This window comes from Fusarium solani (genome assembly GCF_023522795.1).
Source record: "Fusarium solani strain SB1 chromosome Unknown bctg00000004, whole genome shotgun sequence".
Lineage (NCBI taxonomy): Eukaryota > Fungi > Ascomycota > Sordariomycetes > Hypocreales > Nectriaceae > Fusarium > Fusarium solani.
The window spans coordinates 2,358,698-2,374,746 of record NW_027072152.1 but is presented as its reverse complement, the minus strand read 5'-3'; the positions used below and the strand labels follow the sequence as shown (position 1 = coordinate 2,374,746).

Below are 16,049 nucleotides of genomic sequence, written 5' to 3'. Positions count from 1 at the left end.
CAACGCCGCGTCTCACCAACGTCTGTCGATCTCTCAGCAACAGACGCTGGTTCGTCGAATGCAGATCCGCCCTTTGTCACCTCCAGGATCCCGCATCGTCACATCACCGTCGGCCAATCTGCGATCTGAGACAATGTCTCTGTCGGTTGGTGGCTGAGGGGCAACCCATTCTCACGACTCCTCCGCCCCATCTGATGGACTCTACAGCTGCAACCTTGCAATCTGCCAGACGCTTCCTGCGCTGTGCCTTGCAGATGGCAAATGTCACGACGACGACCATGGGACGGACCCCCTCGTCATCAAACGGCCGACCACCATGGCAGGGAAAACAGCTCAGGCTCGGGCGGGCTCTAGTGCGGCCCATGCTGCTAGCTCGCGCCTGTTCCTGAGCCACCATTCGCTCCTCCGAGTGTGACTCGTCGTCCTAGACTTTCTGCCCCTATAAGCGCGAAACCCATGAGGCTCCCCAATGAGAATCTCCACGTCCATCACTCCTCCTGATCACTTCTCGTCTCGTCACCTGCACGACCCATCACAGACTCGAGCTTTCAAAGTCAAGATCGACGACCCTTTTAGTGATCAATGCCCCTTCACCGCTTGCAACCATTTGCAACCCTTCGTGTCCCATCGTTGCTGAGGGGCTTGCTTTGCCCCGGTCCCCATCTGTCACTTGATTCCCAACTAACCCATGGCCCAACAGCATACGCAGGTCTCGGTCTGTTGGATGCCCATTTCACGCAGGAAAGCGCTCATTTGCGCTGATCCCGACGAGTCCGAGCTTGATGTGCGGAGAGACGGAATGATCAAGCCCGTCAGAGAGGTCTGTCAGATAACTACTTAAGGTCCATGTCTGTCGTTGTTGGTGATGACTTCTACTTCCTCATCGTGCCTACCCTCACTCGAGCCAAATAAGTTGTCTGACTCTCAGACAGAGCCTTCTTCTGCTCAACTCTTTCATCTCGCTTAAACCTGCCATCTCTGTTCCATCCTACACATCTCCAAAATGCACTCCTCTGCTCTCCTCACCCTCTTTTGTTCCTTGGCTCTCGCCGCGGTTATCCCTCGAAACACTGTCTGGGATAATCATTGCTGCTTTACACTACATGACGTTTCAACTGGGGCCACCGTCCAGGAGAATGATGCCAATGGCTACCTGTTCTTCAACGCCGGCCAGACCGACGGCTTCTTCTGCATCGACTTGACCAATCCGTTGGACCAGTTGAGGGACCATCTCTACAATGCCTGCTTCATCAACCCTCCGGATGGCTCCGTCAAGTGTATCGATCCTACCCCCGGCTTCCAGTCGTGGACCCTCAAGAAGGTTGGCAGCGACACTCTGCTTCTTCATGATGGTGACAGCACCTTCAACCATTGCCCCAAGCCCTCAACGAGCGCCAAGGGAACTGTGCTATACAGCAACAATCACCCCAATGTGGCCTCATGCAAGAAGACGACCCTCAAGGCCAAGAACTTCCAGGGCACATGCAAGAACTTCTCTGCTCGCTCCGAGGTAGAATAGACGTCCTCCACGTCGTGCGAGCCCGGGGGGTTTCAAATTAGCCCCACGGACTTTTCGGTTGCTGGACTGTGGCATTGTGATGCTCGGTCTCTTGCCCGAGAACGCCTGGCTGTCATCTCAGAAGACTCGAGTACCACGTTTCACTTTGAGGTTCCAACCTTTTCTGCTCCTTTTGTATCAAGCCGCATGACTACATGTGGTCTCTTCTTTCACCTTCCGTTTTGCAGCGACTTGCGTCATGGTTATCCATGTTACGAATGGACAGGAATGATATTGGAATCCCTGTCCAGCTCGGCTATGGCTTGGGAACTCGTCAGTAAGGCCGAGGAGTCCACCAACTGGGTTGGTGAACCCATCGTTGAACCGGTTCCTGGAGACCGCGTGTTGATTGGTACTTTTGACTGCACTGGAAGCACATTGGAGAGGCCCGTCCGCTACATGTCTTTTCAGGCAACAGGCGTGAGTGGTTGGAGTCTCAAGTATATCCAAGCAGGTGTGGGAAACAATTGGCAAGATGGGGTTGGGGTATTTGTTCACCTGTGCGCGTGAGTCTCGAGATGGCCTCTATGGAATGGTGTTTTGCTACACTTGGATTGTATTTCTTCTTGTACACACTTTCAACTGGCAGAGAGTCGGTTTTCTTATTGAACTATAATTCTTTCAAACTGGCCTACACAACCATGACTGTGATCAAAGTTTCGGGGAGATATCCTTCGCTGTCCCTCCATAGACAATGCTGATGTCTCGCGCAAGCTGCTCAGCGGGCGAGGCCTTTGCACGCTTCTCAACGATGGATCTGTTCTCCAAGAAGCGATAAAAGATGTCAAGCGAAACCTCGTCTCCATCACTAGTCGAGTCAACATATAGCAGCACCGACACTAGCAGATCCGCAACAGCCCAGAGGACTTCTCTGGCGTCTCCCATCAGATTTTTCAAAGACTCTCGTTCGATGAGGCTTCTCAAGTCTCGCCAAGTTTTCAGCGGATTCCATCCAACAGGCCTTGGCGTCTTGGCCTGGAAGTCAAAGCCATTCTTGATAAAGGCTTCAAGGGCATCTAGGGCATCTTTGCCGCCCTTGGGATGCTTCAGCGCGCGGAGAAAGTCGGTGCTCAAGACGTCAGTCGTTCCCTCCCAGATGGGCAGGACGGCACAATCACGGTGGAGACGGGCGACGTTGAGGTACTCTTGCTCCTCGTTGAGGAGATAGCCTACACCGCCGAGGGACTCCATGCAGGAGAAGAGAAGCTGAACGGAAGCTTTGCAGACGTACGCCTTTGTCAGTTGGGTGAGGACCCGGATCAGGGGTGCTGCGTCTTTGGCCGACGGCGTCAAGGCTGCAAGAGCGGGTGACAGGCTCGAGTCAACTGGGTGCTCCGAGACGCCCAGGACATGGGCCGTAAGCATCGTCAGGAGCATGAGGCCTCGGTACTCGGAAGTCATCTTGGCCAATGTCCTCATGTGCAGCGAGCTCTCGATCAGCTTCATACGGGCGCCCTTGCCAGCGCCAATCTCTCGAACTCGTGCGTATGCCCTCGCAATGCCCAGGCCTCGTCCCACGTAGCTCATGGCAGCGACCGAGGAGTGTACTCTAGTGAGGGTCAAAACAGTAGAGATCTCGTGAATACCACGGCCCTCCTGTCCGATGAGCCACCCCCGCATGTCTTCAAGGACTAGTTCGGCAGTGGGGAGAGACTGTGTTCCAGACTTGTTCTTGAGGCGCTGAATACGGACGCCGTTGAGGGCTTCGCCATTTTCTACGGGACGGCCTGTGGATGTGGTTGCTTGAGGGTCATGCTTCCTCATGGGGGCAAGGAATGTAGAAAGTCCACCCTTGGCGGTGCGGGCGAGGAGGACTGTCATTCTCGAATCTGTAGCTGAAGAGAACCACTTGAACCCGTTGATGCTCCAGGGGCCAAGGGGAATGTTCTCAGTCTTTGAAGCCAGTTGAACTTTTGGAGTAGGCTCGTAGACTGCCGTGGTTTCTGTCAACGATACGTCGCTTCCACCTGTACGTTCAGTCATCCACTGGCCACTAGTCCAGGCGTAAGCTGGATCTCGGGAAGTCAGGTGGCTGAAGGCGTTCTCGAGAACTTTCGTCTGGTCTTCCGTGAGTTTTGCTCTCAGTTCCGGTGTGCGCAAGTGTGTTTGAAGAAGCCGGGCGGCGCCATCTTGCATCGCTGATGGACAAGTGACGTTTGCGCAAGATGCCGTCCAGAGCTGAAGACGGAGGAACTGATATGCTCTGGAGAAGGGTCCGTAAGGAGTATCATATCCAGCGGCGACGAAGCTACATCTTGTTCAGTATATCGTCTCTTAGACTCCGAAAGCAACTCACCCATGAGACAGGCCAAAATTCTGAAGGCCACGCCATCCCTCTCCCGTGACTAGATCGCCCTTCCACTGACCAAATACATCACGTCCAGAACCTTTGAGATACGGCTTGTTCAATTCGGCATCGGTAATCCAGGAAAAGACTTGGTCGGAGAGGACCTCGTCTCCTAGGGCTGCGACTTCAGCCTCGACCTGGCGCACGATGTGCTGCGGAAGAAACACTGGGAATATTAGCAGCTAGAACTCCGAAGCATGGTCTTTTCTCACGTTTAAAGCATCTCTGGTAGGTCGCATCATCATGGAACTGATTCTGCAAAACAGGGGGCCTCTGAAAGAAGCCTTTGTCTGCTCCCGACGCCTCCATGACCGACTATGAATAGTGTACGCAGCATGCTATGAGCCCGATCCCAGCTTGACCTGTCGCAGTTAAGTAGGTTAACCACAGCAGTTCAATCACAAGTCGAGGGTTGCATCTCGTTAGGTGAGCCCGGTAATTTGTGGGGTACCGAGGCATGCTCCGCGCCAGGCTTGGAAGGCCGCGCGGAAGCAATTCCGTGCTAAATGGCTTCATGGCTGCTGCCAGAGCGGAACGAGTCTGGGGTCATGCGCTGATCTGATATCGAGGTGGGTGACATTGTGAGAGGATGGGGAGGTGGTTGGTTGAGCTGAGCTTCTTGAGCTGGGGTCTGGTCATGCAGTTGAAGCTCGGTTGTAGGGGATCCTCTGTTATTGACTTCCGGATGAGAGAGGCGGCAGATTGACTTGCTTCTTGTGTTCCGGTGTTGGTTGTTGAGTGTTGTTGGCTCGGCCTGGCTGGAGCAACGACCTCGCCCCTGTCTCTCCTCATATGTCGGCCGGCTTCTTGTGCTTGTGCATAATGAAGATGGGATAATAATGTTGGCCACTAAAACGGCTGTCAAAAGAGTACCGCCAGGTCACTGCATTGGAGTCGCAGGTCTCTCATGCAACAAGCTTACTGCAGTCTGGGGCCCTTATCACACTAAGGAAATGGCGCCAAGTATGGAATCAAAAACATCTTGTCGCTTATACCGACAATTATATCTGGGGAAGGGGAAGCGCCGACGCAGGCGGGTCGTTGATGTCGAATCAAATAGATCCTGTACCTAGTAACTGGCTCACAAGAGAGTTGCCGACGTCAAACAGGCTCGGCCGAATCCGAATAAGCCTCCTGGAATAACCCATATTTGTTATTTCACAGCATGGTCCATTTAAAATCGAGCGTATGCGAAATGCACAGATGCTGGGCCAGTGCTCATGGCCCAGCTTGGTCATGGATGATGATAGTACCTCGACGCCACCATGAAAGGTTCGTCATGATGAATTTCTATGATCAGTTCAAGATTTACAACGGAGACTTTTTGAAGTTTGTGTTGTCTTCAAAATGAACTCATACATATCTCGGCAAGTCTTGGACATCGAACAGGTCAAGGCATAGGTAGTGTAAACGACGAGCAGCATCCCATGACAGCAGGTTTTAGAGACAAGCTGTAAGATAAACATCAGTGGCTCTAGCTGAAGCATCCAGCTGTTTGTCAAGCAGTGTTATAAGCTAGTCCACCCAACTTGGCAATTTGATATGCCAGAAACCATCACTCTCCATAGTGACGTCCTTCGCAGAGCAAGCCACAGCATTCGCACGATAAGGAAGTCCTGTTAAGCCTGTTATTAAAAGGCCAAGACATGTCGCGATCACTTGGCTCTCGTGCGCATTACTTCAGCCAAGATCCGATGCCGGCCACGGCACCTCATGCATCGGCACTGCTCCCACTTCACTGTTACCCACGATCCTTCATTCTAGACCGATCCAGAGGCCTCACATTCGTTAGTCCAAGTCTAAATCTACGCAATCATGATCGTGGCGCAGAAACGCGACAGAGGTCTTGATGCAGGGTCCAAGAAGCGCTGTTCCACTTTAGCTGCGCCGCATGCTACACGTAGGCGGATTGCGAAATGCTCCCATCACCAACTCTTGGCAAGCAAAAAGGATTTGTTTCAAAGAGTTGTAGCAGATCAAACGCCCAGGAAAAAGATCGTCGTCGTCGTCATAATGGCACCTTGTTATTGCCCAGCTTCCTGTCCTTGGACCATGTAAGAGGCTCAAGGGTTTAGCTTCTCCTTGGCGTGCAACGCATCCATTATAGCATCCGGCACTTGGCTCATGAATGAATCCCAGCCAGAGAGTAAAGGATTATCCCTTGGCCTCGAGATGTGATTTGTCTGTCGAGCATTGACAAGAAGTGCGCCGTCGAATCACACGTCGCCTTGTCCTGGTCCGCATGACCTCATCTGGGCAACCCTGGATGGCCACGAGCCACGGCAGACGTGTCGAAGGAGCTTGAAACTGCCAACCTCGAGGCTGTGGGAGAAGAAAAAAAAACAGGCTTCGTTTTGTTGGGGAGGGCGTCATCGTCATGTGGCATGCTCCTTGGAGGGACGCGTGAGTTGCCGTGAGAGTCGCATGAGATAAATAATCAGTGTGATCCTGTCTTGCAACTTTTAGAGATCTCAGTGTGTTCCACCAAGAGTAACAATCTGCTGCGTTGGGTTGAAAATCTACTGCGGTTAATCCTCCTTTAAGAGAGCTCAGTTAAAGAGCCAGTCACAAACCACTCATCTCACCTTTCACACCCTTTACTTCATCTCACAGCCATGGCTATCGATCGCATCGTCAGCCTTGTTCTTCGCGCCGCGGAGCTCGTCTTTGCCGCCATCGTCGCAGGCGTCAACGGCGAGTACCTGCACAAGTCCGAAGGCGCCAGCTCATGGCAACTCGGCCGGTTCATCTACACCGAAGTGGTGGCCGCGCTGGGCATACTGTTCTCTCTATTGCTGCTCATCCCCTTCTCGAGCACCTTTATCCACTGGCCCTTGGACATTTTCATGAGCATCAACTGGTGGATCGTCTTTGGCCTGCTCGTCGATGTAAGTCACACACCCTCACCCTCACTACACCACTTGAACATCATGATAACTAACTGCTCGCTACAAGTTGATTGGAGACTCTTGCGGTCGCGTGTTCAACTGGGGCAACGTCCACCCTATTCACGGCGATCAGTGCGGCAAGTTCAAGGCAACCATCGCCTTCAGCTTCCTCTCGGCACTTCTCTGGCTCGTCTCTGCCCTCGTCGGCTTCTTCTGGGTTCGCCGCCGTGAGCGCGCCGTCGCCCGCGCCGATGCCGCCCACTACAACCGCCGCAGGCACTGGTTCCGCCGCAGCCGTGTCTAAGGGACTGACCGGCTCTAGACAGAGTTTGGGAGTTTCAAGACTATGTCCTGGTTTTTTTGAGTTGGCGGCTACTTGCCGAGTCTTGGGGATACCGTGTTGTAGCTTGGAGCATTCCGATTTCCCGCGCTGGGCGCAGACTAATGGGTACATGTGTGGCTGTTTCCTTGTTTTCTTTGTCCTTTTGAGTTGGAACTTGTTGGAATTGAGTAACACAACTTTTGGATACCCTCAAGACGATGGGCGAAGCTATTACCTAACAATAATGAAAACATCTCTTATGTGATCTAAGCAAACATGCTCTTGTCTGTCTTTTGCGCCTAGTAAGAGGGAATTTGCCTCTTCAAAATCCCATCCTGATTATCAGATGCTCCAAATTTGAGCCCTCCTGTTGCTGGTTCGACGTCATCTCTCCAAACTGGTGGAAGATCCTCCAAGATGAAACAGCCTAGGCAGCTGTCATGATCTGCAACTCTGAAAATCAGAATACAGGGTTCTCTGCGGCACAGTAGGTTCCCGCCGGGTTATCAGTCCGTATCACTGTGCGACACCACGGCCACATCCCGTCAAGGCTTGCGCCGGGTATTTTCCCGACTAGAGTAACCATTGGGGAGGAGAATCCCAGTCAGCACTTGTTCACAAATTCCGTCTTAAACCCCACAACCATCGAGATCTCCCCTTCAAGCTAAGGCCACGCTTCTCTCATGTGCCTGTGCAGGGGCACAACCAACCACCGCGAGGTTGGTTTGGTTGGTGGAACGCAAACGGGCAAGAGGCACAGGAGCAGAAACCTCCGTCATTGTGGAACCCCGTGACCCTGATTTGCAGAGTTCTAGAACGCCCTCAGGGCTCTTGGTCTTGGCCTGAAAGACGGTCTGGTGTTTGTTGGTGGTTTCCATGCCATGTCGGAAGAAACGGCCACCTGTGGCGTCATAGATTTCGTGGCTTATGGGCCGTATCCAAGTTTGGAAGTGCGGGGAAAACTGGGGGAGCTGACGCCACCACAGCCACAGAACCATCACGTCGCCACACTTGCCGAGACCCACTTGCGTCACTCTTCCCGCAGAATTCCTTCTTGAGCCTCCTCCGTCATGCTTGCAACTGGCTCTCCGTATTCTCCACAACAAACCGCTTGGCAGCCTGACTGGACAAGCAAGAATTTCCGTTTGTGGTCATGCCTCTGCCCTATTTACGAATCGTCAACGTCACTTCCCGTGAGGTATGACGCTACCATTTCCCCTGACCGCAGAGCGCGCACCGACCCGTCGCCCAATCGCACGACAAGGACAGGCTCGGCGGCAGAGGCTTTAATGGGTAGAGATCTGTAAGATTGATTGCGCTATGACGCGGGATGAGGTCGGCGGAGGGCGACAGCCGTGAGGTTGCAGAAGCCCAGGCATTGCGTGCCTTGGTTTGCGAATGCAAGGTTTGTCAAACGCGAATTCAGGCTTGAAGCAGACAGACGGCATCGAGATGGAGGTTCCCATACGGAGGCATTCAACTATATAAGATGCAAGACATCTCGCTGTCTGCAGATCTGATTCATTATCATCAACAACTACAAAAACAACATTCTCAAGATACCCAAAACCTCTTAACTCAACCCCATTACCACAAGATACCCATCAACTACACAACACATATCAACCATGTCCGGTCTCATCAACAAGGTCAAGGAAGCCATCCACTCGGACAAGTCCACCGAGCAGCCTGAGGGCACACACGGACCTCACTCCTCCAGAGCCGCCAACACTGCCGATCCCCGAGTTGACTCTGATCGCGATCACCGTGCTGGCCACTCCTCCAACCTCACTGGCACTGGCGACTACGCGACTGGCACCAACTACACCACTGATACCCGCAACACCCGTGGCACCGACGGCCCTGCCACCACCAGCACTGATGGCCCTCCCTCACAAGTCAACAACGTCATGAACAAGGTGGACCCTCGAGTCGACTCTCTGACCGCGACCACACAGCCGCAACCTGGGAGCCAACCCTCATGGCACCTCTGGCACTGGCGCGCCTACAACGCCTCTGATTCTACCCGAACTGGTGGCATTGGTGGCACAACTGGCACTGGCGCCTACAACGCCTCTGATTCTACCCGAACTGGTGGCATTGGTGGCGCAACTGGCACAACTGGCATTGGTGGCACAACTGGAACAACTGGCTACTCCAGCCGTGACACTTCTCTTCCTGAGGGCACTGCCGGCCCCCACAGCTCCCGCGTGGCCAACGCCGCCGACCCTCGCGTTGACTCTGATCGTGATGGTAGCCGCACCGCTGGTACTGGTACCTATGGCACTTCTACCACCGGCCACACTGGCCACACTGGCACTCATGGCACTCATGGCACTCATGGCACTCATGGCACTACCGGTTTCGGAAGCCGTGATACCTCTCTCCCCGAGGGAACTACTGGTCCCCACAGCTCTCGCATTGCCAACGCCGCTGACCCCCGTGTCGACTCTGACCGCGACGGCAGCCGCACCGCTGGTACTGGCACCTATGGCCAGACCACCGTTGGCGGTGGAATCGGCGGTACCACTGGCACCTCTGGCTTCTCCAGCGCCGGTACTGGTGCTCACGGCCCTTCCGGTCACTCTTCCGGTCTTCATGAGGGCTCCACTGGTCCCCACAACTCTCGCGTTGCCAACGCTGCCGACCCTCGTGTCGACTCTGATCTCGACGGCAGCCGCAAGCTTGGCAACCGTGGTGCTGGTGCTGGTGCTGGCACCACCAACTACGGATCTTCCACTGGTACCCACGGTACTCAGGGCACCAGCCTCGGCGGCGCTGGCGGCGCTTACGGCACCGGCCCTGCTGCCAACACTGCCGGTCCTCACAAGTCCGACATGATGAACAAGGCCGATCCCCGCGTGGACAGCGACCTCGACGGCAGCAAGACTGTCGGCCGCGACAAGACTTTCGAGCGCTCGTAAGTCAACACGACCCGGCCGCGAAATTTCCCCCATCCATAAGAGAAGATCACTCCTTAACACTATTTTTTTTCTCCCTGTTGCAGGAATGACTATGCTGGCAAGGACCCCACAGATGCGGCCCAGGTTCCTCCCTCTGTCCTGCAGAAGCATGTGCCATCCGAGATCCATCATGAGCATGATGAGCACGACCACACGCGACGACACAGCGTTTCCCACCAGGAGAAGCACCGGGGCCTGTAAGGAGGACAAGGATGAGGATACTGTTATGACTGATGCATATGTACATTAGTATTTCTTATGATGCTTAATGACTATTACTCTCAAGGCATTTTCCACTTCTGATGCCGTGATTGTGAATGTGACCAATTAGAATCATGAACAAAGTTGTACAACTAACCTGAGTGCCTTGAAAATAACTGGCGGACTTTTATAATTGGCTCTGATCAATATTAGCTTTCGTTGGGTCAGGACCGTAAGAGTTACCACTTACACGCGACAGTACTGAGTTCACGAGTAATCACGAAGAGTTCACCCAACCATGTATATCTCGGATTTCAAGACCAATGGGGCGATTCAATGGTATCTCTACAGCCCGACACAAATGCACTCAAACCGTTTTGTGATATTGTGACGTCCATAAGGCAGACCATGAGGCACAAGGTTGGTTGTTGCTGCCTTATCTAATCACCCTCTTCCCCTCCATGAAAGCTACCCTAGACAGCTGCCTGGACCCGAAACTGGACCTTCTTTCAACACCACCACGACATCTACTCGCTCACAGCCTCTCTTCACCATCATCATCTCACCATGCCCTCGCCATAATGTCTTCATCTTCACCCATCCCCCAAGCCCTCTGGAACGCCCGCATCCCACTACACGTCACGCACCCCTCCTCACCGACCACGCCATTCATCACCAGCGTCCCGCGCTTCAGCTACCTCGCCCTCCTGCTGCCTCGACTGTCGGCCTTTTTCGGATCTCCCTGCTCCAGCTTCCACTTTGAGGACGTCCAGCTGAGGAACCTGGCCGTGGGGCTGCTCGTTGACCTCTACCGCCCGAGCCTGCCGTGGAGGCTGACTGTCAACGATGGAGTGGGGTGGGATATTGCGGATACGTTTCTTAACTGTGTGAAAGAGGTGAGCTTGATGACATGTTTAGCACGCTTGTAGTACCTAGATTCTACCAGTTCCGCTCTGGGATGACATCACGCAGCTGTCTTTTGATGCTCATCTCACTGCCAAGGCCTTATTCTGACATGACCTCAGGCCGACTTCATCCGCAATGGCAACGCAAACCAAATTATGAAGATGTCCAAAGACAACACGACTCAACTCTGGAACGCAGTCATAGACAACGACTACGCCTCATTCAACCGCATAAATAGCAGTCTTCTCAACGCCCCCACAGCTCTCAAGCATATTCCGTTGCGCATCTACATTCCAACCTCATCAACCGGCCCGGACTCATCCCCAACGCCCTCAGAGTCTGGCACCTTTAAAGTCGTTCAGTCGCTCGTACCTGCATCAGGATCTGACCGTCGGCCAAAGCTACTAGGTCAAGCGCTCAAGGAGGTGCTTCCAGGCTTGTTCCCCAGCAGTCGAGATCCTATTCTCGCTAGGGTGGTGATGCACGGTGCTGGAGTACCCTTTGCCGCACCCTTGGAGGAGTTGATGAGAGAGGCAGCATATCCCGACGGATGGCTGTGCCTTGTTGTTATCGTGTTATAACGAGTTACTGGATTTGGCTGGCATAGCAGGGCGTATGGAGGCGTTTGGGATGCACCTCGATGCTTACTGGGATATGCGTTTATGACCACACTTCTTGTAGAGCCATATGATGGGCTCATTAGATAATTGCTTTTGGATACACTATGTTGACGCAAGTCTCTTGACAACCCGCTAACTTTACAGATGTACCGGTCAGGATGTGACAAGAATATCTTACTATGTAAAGGTAATCTTCTTTCCCATAAGGCTCTTGTATGCATCGTCAACAGCCTTCCTCTTCTTCCTCCTGACCTCCTCATCCTCTTCAATTTCCTCCTCTTGATCAAAGTCATCAGGACCAGGAATCTGAGGCATCCAAGCCCGAATTTGTCCGTCCATGTGGGAGCTGTATATGGCACCCACCGAGTTTCCGCCTCCCATGACAGCACCAACTTGACGCCCGCTACCGCCTGATCCACGCCAGACGATGCTCGTTATGCGGTTTCTACCCATTTCTCCTCCTCGTGTGCCCACGGGGTTTGTCACACCGGGACTACGGAGTCGAGTTATCATGTTGCCGTCATGAAGATCGAGGATGAGGATCTCTTGGTCATTCGGCCAGAAGAGAAACTCGTGCCCGGTCGAAAGACTGGACGGAGACACCAACATGCTGACAGTCTTCGCATGTTGGTTCTGAATGAGCGAGCCAAAGCTTGCGAGGGTGTTGGCTCCCGTGGCGGCGTCCCAGACTCGAATGCGACGGTCTAGGCCAGCTGAGATGATGTATTTACCATCATCTGTCCACTGGAGTCCATTTACCGCATCATCATGGGCTTGTGCAGAGGCTCTAAACCGGGGTATTTGATCGCCCACTCCCGCCGCAGCAGCATGGTTCATCTTGTGGACAATCCCGAGCGAGTCTTCCTGATCGAGCTGCGCAATAACGCCGCCAGCACGCCGAATATTCCATATCCGCACTTTTCCATCGGCATGTCCACTCGCGAGGACATGCTCATGTCGTGGACTCCACGCCGTCGACAGCACAGGACCACCATGAGCCACCAAGGCTTGCACCGCAGACCCGGACTTCAAGTCGACGAGGCGCACGTTGGAGTGCTGTGTAGCGCAGGCGACGACGAGGTGGTCCGCGATGGGACTCGTAGAGTGGGAGTATATCGTCGCGTTGAGGTCAAAGACGGCCGAGAGGGCGCATCGCTGCGTCGCCCACAGCTTCAGCTTCTTGTCGTACGAACTCGAGAGGAATGCGTCCGGGTCGAATGGATAGAAGGCGAGGTGCGTGATGCCGTGGGTGTGTCCTGGGAATTTCCCGTCGTCCGTGGACCTCGCGATGCTGCTCACGGGACGAAACGTGTGGAGGGCATGAGGATTCGCGCAGGCTTCGAGGTCCCAGATCTTGATGCCGCCCTCAGCGCCGCCCGAGAGGAGGATACGGCCATCGAACTTTTCAAGAGCGAGGCTGCTGACGCCTGCAGGATGCGCGCGAATGTTGTGGGCGCGCTCATCGACGCCAGCCGGATCCAACCTCGGGGTCCTCTCGCCGTTGAAGCGATGCTGAGGCGCGGGCGCAAACGAGCCCAGAAGCTCTGTCGCGACGGAGCGGGTCAGGTCTCGGGGCTGAGGTCGCCCGCCTCACGGGCAAGGAGGTTGGACAGCATTCATCTGAAGTGAATCGCGCGCGCGCAGGGAGACAGGACGAAGAGTCTCGAGATGCGACGTGAATGTTGAAGGTTTGGAGTTGAGGCTTCCATCGTCTGGGGTTGATGATGTCAGCTAAGTTCTGCAAGGGGACCTGCCTACTGCTCGCTACCCCACAATTGACCGCTTCAAACTTTGGCTTCTCAGCCTCAAAACTTGCACTCTTATTCTATTTCACATTTTAACAGGAGATATCGGGTTTTCAGTCCCTGAAGCTCGTCAAAAAGGTCTGCTAGTCATTCGAGACTCACTTAAACGCCATTTTCATCTGCAGTTCGAGGACCATAGTGAATCCTGACAAACAATGCTTCACAAGTATCGATGTAAAAGTGTCACATACATCACCACACTTTTATCTTGAAATAAGGAATAGCTGGATATCCGGATCAAGATTTTCATACCTACCCGTTCGAAACCATGGAGAGCCCCAGCGAAAGCACACGGGTCGTGCCAATTCTCAAGAGAGACACATCGAATGAGCCAGAGACTCCAGAACCCGAACACATTCTCACCAAGACATCACGACGTCGACATGCAACCGTCTATGACGCCGTAGCAGGTAATGAAACCCGCTCTCACACACATGACACAAAACTCACAGAAACCAGGCAAAGTCTCATACGAACAGGGCCCAGGGACAGAACCAGAAGAGCCTCAGTACACACCTCGCCACCCCAAGGCCATCAGATACTCCACCAAAGACACTCCCCTAGCACCCGACGAGGTCCTGTTCCGCCGTAAGGACGCCCCAGAGCGCTACTTGGAAAACGATATCTACTACGCCCACGAGAGGCGCCTCCCTCGCGGTGGCCAGGGCGTCTTGCCAGAGAGTGATCTCCTCAAGGCCATCCACGGTTACGCGAGCGCCTTTTACGGCGCAAAGGACGGCGGTCGCAGCGGCGGCCCGGATGAGCGGAGCATGGACGAGACAGCGCTCATTGCGTTCGGGATCCTGCTCGAGGAGGCTGGCAGGGAAGTCCTCGGCCGTCGTGGCGATCTGGTCTTCACCGAGGGCCAGGACGACGACGGAGAAGAAACGGCGCGCCAGGATGCCCGCATTGTCGGGCACGATGACGTTGAACTGCGGAGAGGTCCCAAGCGGAGAAAGGTCGATGCCGATGACGAGTGACCTGCCCGTCTCGTCTCGGTTGACGACGGGGCGAGAGAAGATCGCCTTCAGAGTTGAAACTGGCTGGCACGGCTCAAGTGGCAGTGTCTGGTACTTTTTCTGCCCCATTCGACAACCACTCACGTCGAGAAGCGAGCCCGTGATCGACATGCCAGACGTCAGGAACCCTGCCTGGTCCGTGATCATACCGCTCCCAATATCTCAGCCTATATTGACGGGCTTTCGATGGCCTGAGATCTTTTTTTGAAGCACGATTCGGGCGAGAGGCGGTTTTGAAATCCTGGTCGTAAGCTCAGTGGTGGAAGATATCTCACCGCGCTGACGGTAGACGACTATTCGACGATATTCGAGCTCTCCCCAACGCCAGCTGTCAAGGAACAACGGAACCCGGCATAACGGCGTTGATGCAGCCATTGGCCCTTCTGAGACGTTGCTTGTCTTATCAGGATCTGCTCTGATATACGCGGAAAAAAAAAGCAGGGGTGTCAACTTGGAGATGCCTTCTTGGCAAGCATCAAAGAGCCACCTGACCGATACATAACAAACGATGCGGAGGGGATCTTCAGGAGGCTGAGTCTCGGCCCAACGTCAAGTTGTTGTTTTTGCCGCGCTACTTGGGAGCCGCTCGCTTGACCAGGGATTCGCCAACCGCCTTGGTATATAGTCGACGACGCTGAGGCTCGGAGACAAGGCTCCGGGGAAAGACGAGGGCAGGGCCCATCGACAATAAACCCCAGGGGATACTAAATATGGGCAATAGAGCCTACTTGGCGTATCCGACCTGCTAAGCTCTCCGAGAAACCTGATGATGACGAAATACCCTGTAGTCCATGACAACACAGCCTTGTACGGATAACGGGCGTCGACATGAACCCGACGGTTCATTCAGCCTTGGCCATAGTACTTGGCGCGCAGCCTGGTCCGAACTGCTGGTACCTTGGCTCAAGCCTCAAAAGTTCCTTTTGATGAGCGAGGCTCTATTGCCAATAGTTGGCTCTGAAATCATCGAGATAGACTTACACCCCCAAATCAGGCTAAATACATCCCGGATGGGGATCTTGTTTCAAGAGACCAACATTGCCCATCTTGAGAATGAAAAGTTGATTGTGCGTAACATGGACCTGGGCCTGTATTGTCGGCCAACCTGCACGCCATCAATGGTGATGCCCCATCACGGTGATCAACTCGACAAGTTCCCACTCTTCCCAGGTACTGGCGTGACGTGTCTTGCATCAACAGCCGTGTAAACATGAAGCTAGCAAGAGAGAGGGATAAAAAAAATTATCAGTCAGACGGAAACGGAGCTGCACGCTCAGATCCAGCACCACACGGACTCCATCATCAAACTAGAGGCAGAAAACAGGCCACTTGAGTGTCAATTTGAAACATGACCTACCATTGAGCATTGGAGGACGGTAAGAAAAGGGCAAAGAACTAGAAAATTCTCCGCAGCGACGAA

The 16,049-nt window shown here is 53.9% G+C and overlaps 7 protein-coding genes across 7 annotated transcripts; 5 read left to right on the top strand and 2 right to left on the bottom strand.

Annotated features, from left to right (window-relative positions):
- Positions 1-1,003: 1,003 nt before the first annotated feature.
- MRS44_007800 (uncharacterized protein) lies at positions 1,004-1,519 on the top strand (the record flags this gene model as incomplete). Its single annotated transcript, XM_046269227.2, has 1 exon — positions 1,004-1,519. One exon carries the CDS (start codon positions 1,004-1,006, stop codon positions 1,517-1,519), a length of 516 nt encoding a protein of 171 aa, XP_046134191.1.
- A 690-nt stretch (positions 1,520-2,209) lies between these two features.
- Positions 2,210-4,214, bottom strand: MRS44_007799 (uncharacterized protein; the record flags this gene model as incomplete). Its single annotated transcript, XM_046272708.2, has 3 exons — positions 2,210-3,806; positions 3,855-4,071; positions 4,118-4,214. The coding sequence occupies 3 exons, from the start codon at positions 4,212-4,214 to the stop codon at positions 2,210-2,212; spliced, it is 1,911 nt and encodes a 636-aa protein (XP_046134193.1).
- A 2,306-nt stretch (positions 4,215-6,520) lies between these two features.
- MRS44_007798 (uncharacterized protein) lies at positions 6,521-7,097 on the top strand (the record flags this gene model as incomplete). Its single annotated transcript, XM_046275971.2, has 2 exons — positions 6,521-6,793; positions 6,861-7,097. The coding sequence occupies 2 exons, from the start codon at positions 6,521-6,523 to the stop codon at positions 7,095-7,097; spliced, it is 510 nt and encodes a 169-aa protein (XP_046134194.1).
- Positions 7,098-8,743: 1,646 nt separating this feature from the next.
- On the top strand, positions 8,744-10,347 carry MRS44_007797 (uncharacterized protein; the record flags this gene model as incomplete). The annotated part of the gene is made up of 3 exons (XM_065620659.1): positions 8,744-10,035; positions 10,123-10,275; positions 10,329-10,347. 3 exons carry the CDS (start codon positions 8,744-8,746, stop codon positions 10,345-10,347), a joined length of 1,464 nt encoding a protein of 487 aa, XP_065476731.1.
- Positions 10,348-10,860: 513 nt separating this feature from the next.
- Positions 10,861-11,766, top strand: MRS44_007796 (uncharacterized protein; the record flags this gene model as incomplete). Its single annotated transcript, XM_046275972.2, has 2 exons — positions 10,861-11,175; positions 11,305-11,766. 2 exons carry the CDS (start codon positions 10,861-10,863, stop codon positions 11,764-11,766), a joined length of 777 nt encoding a protein of 258 aa, XP_046134196.1.
- Positions 11,767-11,982: 216 nt separating this feature from the next.
- On the bottom strand, positions 11,983-13,421 carry MRS44_007795 (uncharacterized protein; the record flags this gene model as incomplete). The annotated part of the gene is made up of 2 exons (XM_065620658.1): positions 11,983-13,349; positions 13,400-13,421. The coding sequence occupies 2 exons, from the start codon at positions 13,419-13,421 to the stop codon at positions 11,983-11,985; spliced, it is 1,389 nt and encodes a 462-aa protein (XP_065476730.1).
- Positions 13,422-13,878: 457 nt separating this feature from the next.
- MRS44_007794 (uncharacterized protein) lies at positions 13,879-14,590 on the top strand (the record flags this gene model as incomplete). The annotated part of the gene is made up of 2 exons (XM_046273764.1): positions 13,879-14,020; positions 14,070-14,590. The coding sequence occupies 2 exons, from the start codon at positions 13,879-13,881 to the stop codon at positions 14,588-14,590; spliced, it is 663 nt and encodes a 220-aa protein (XP_046134198.1).
- Positions 14,591-16,049: the final 1,459 nt, after the last annotated feature.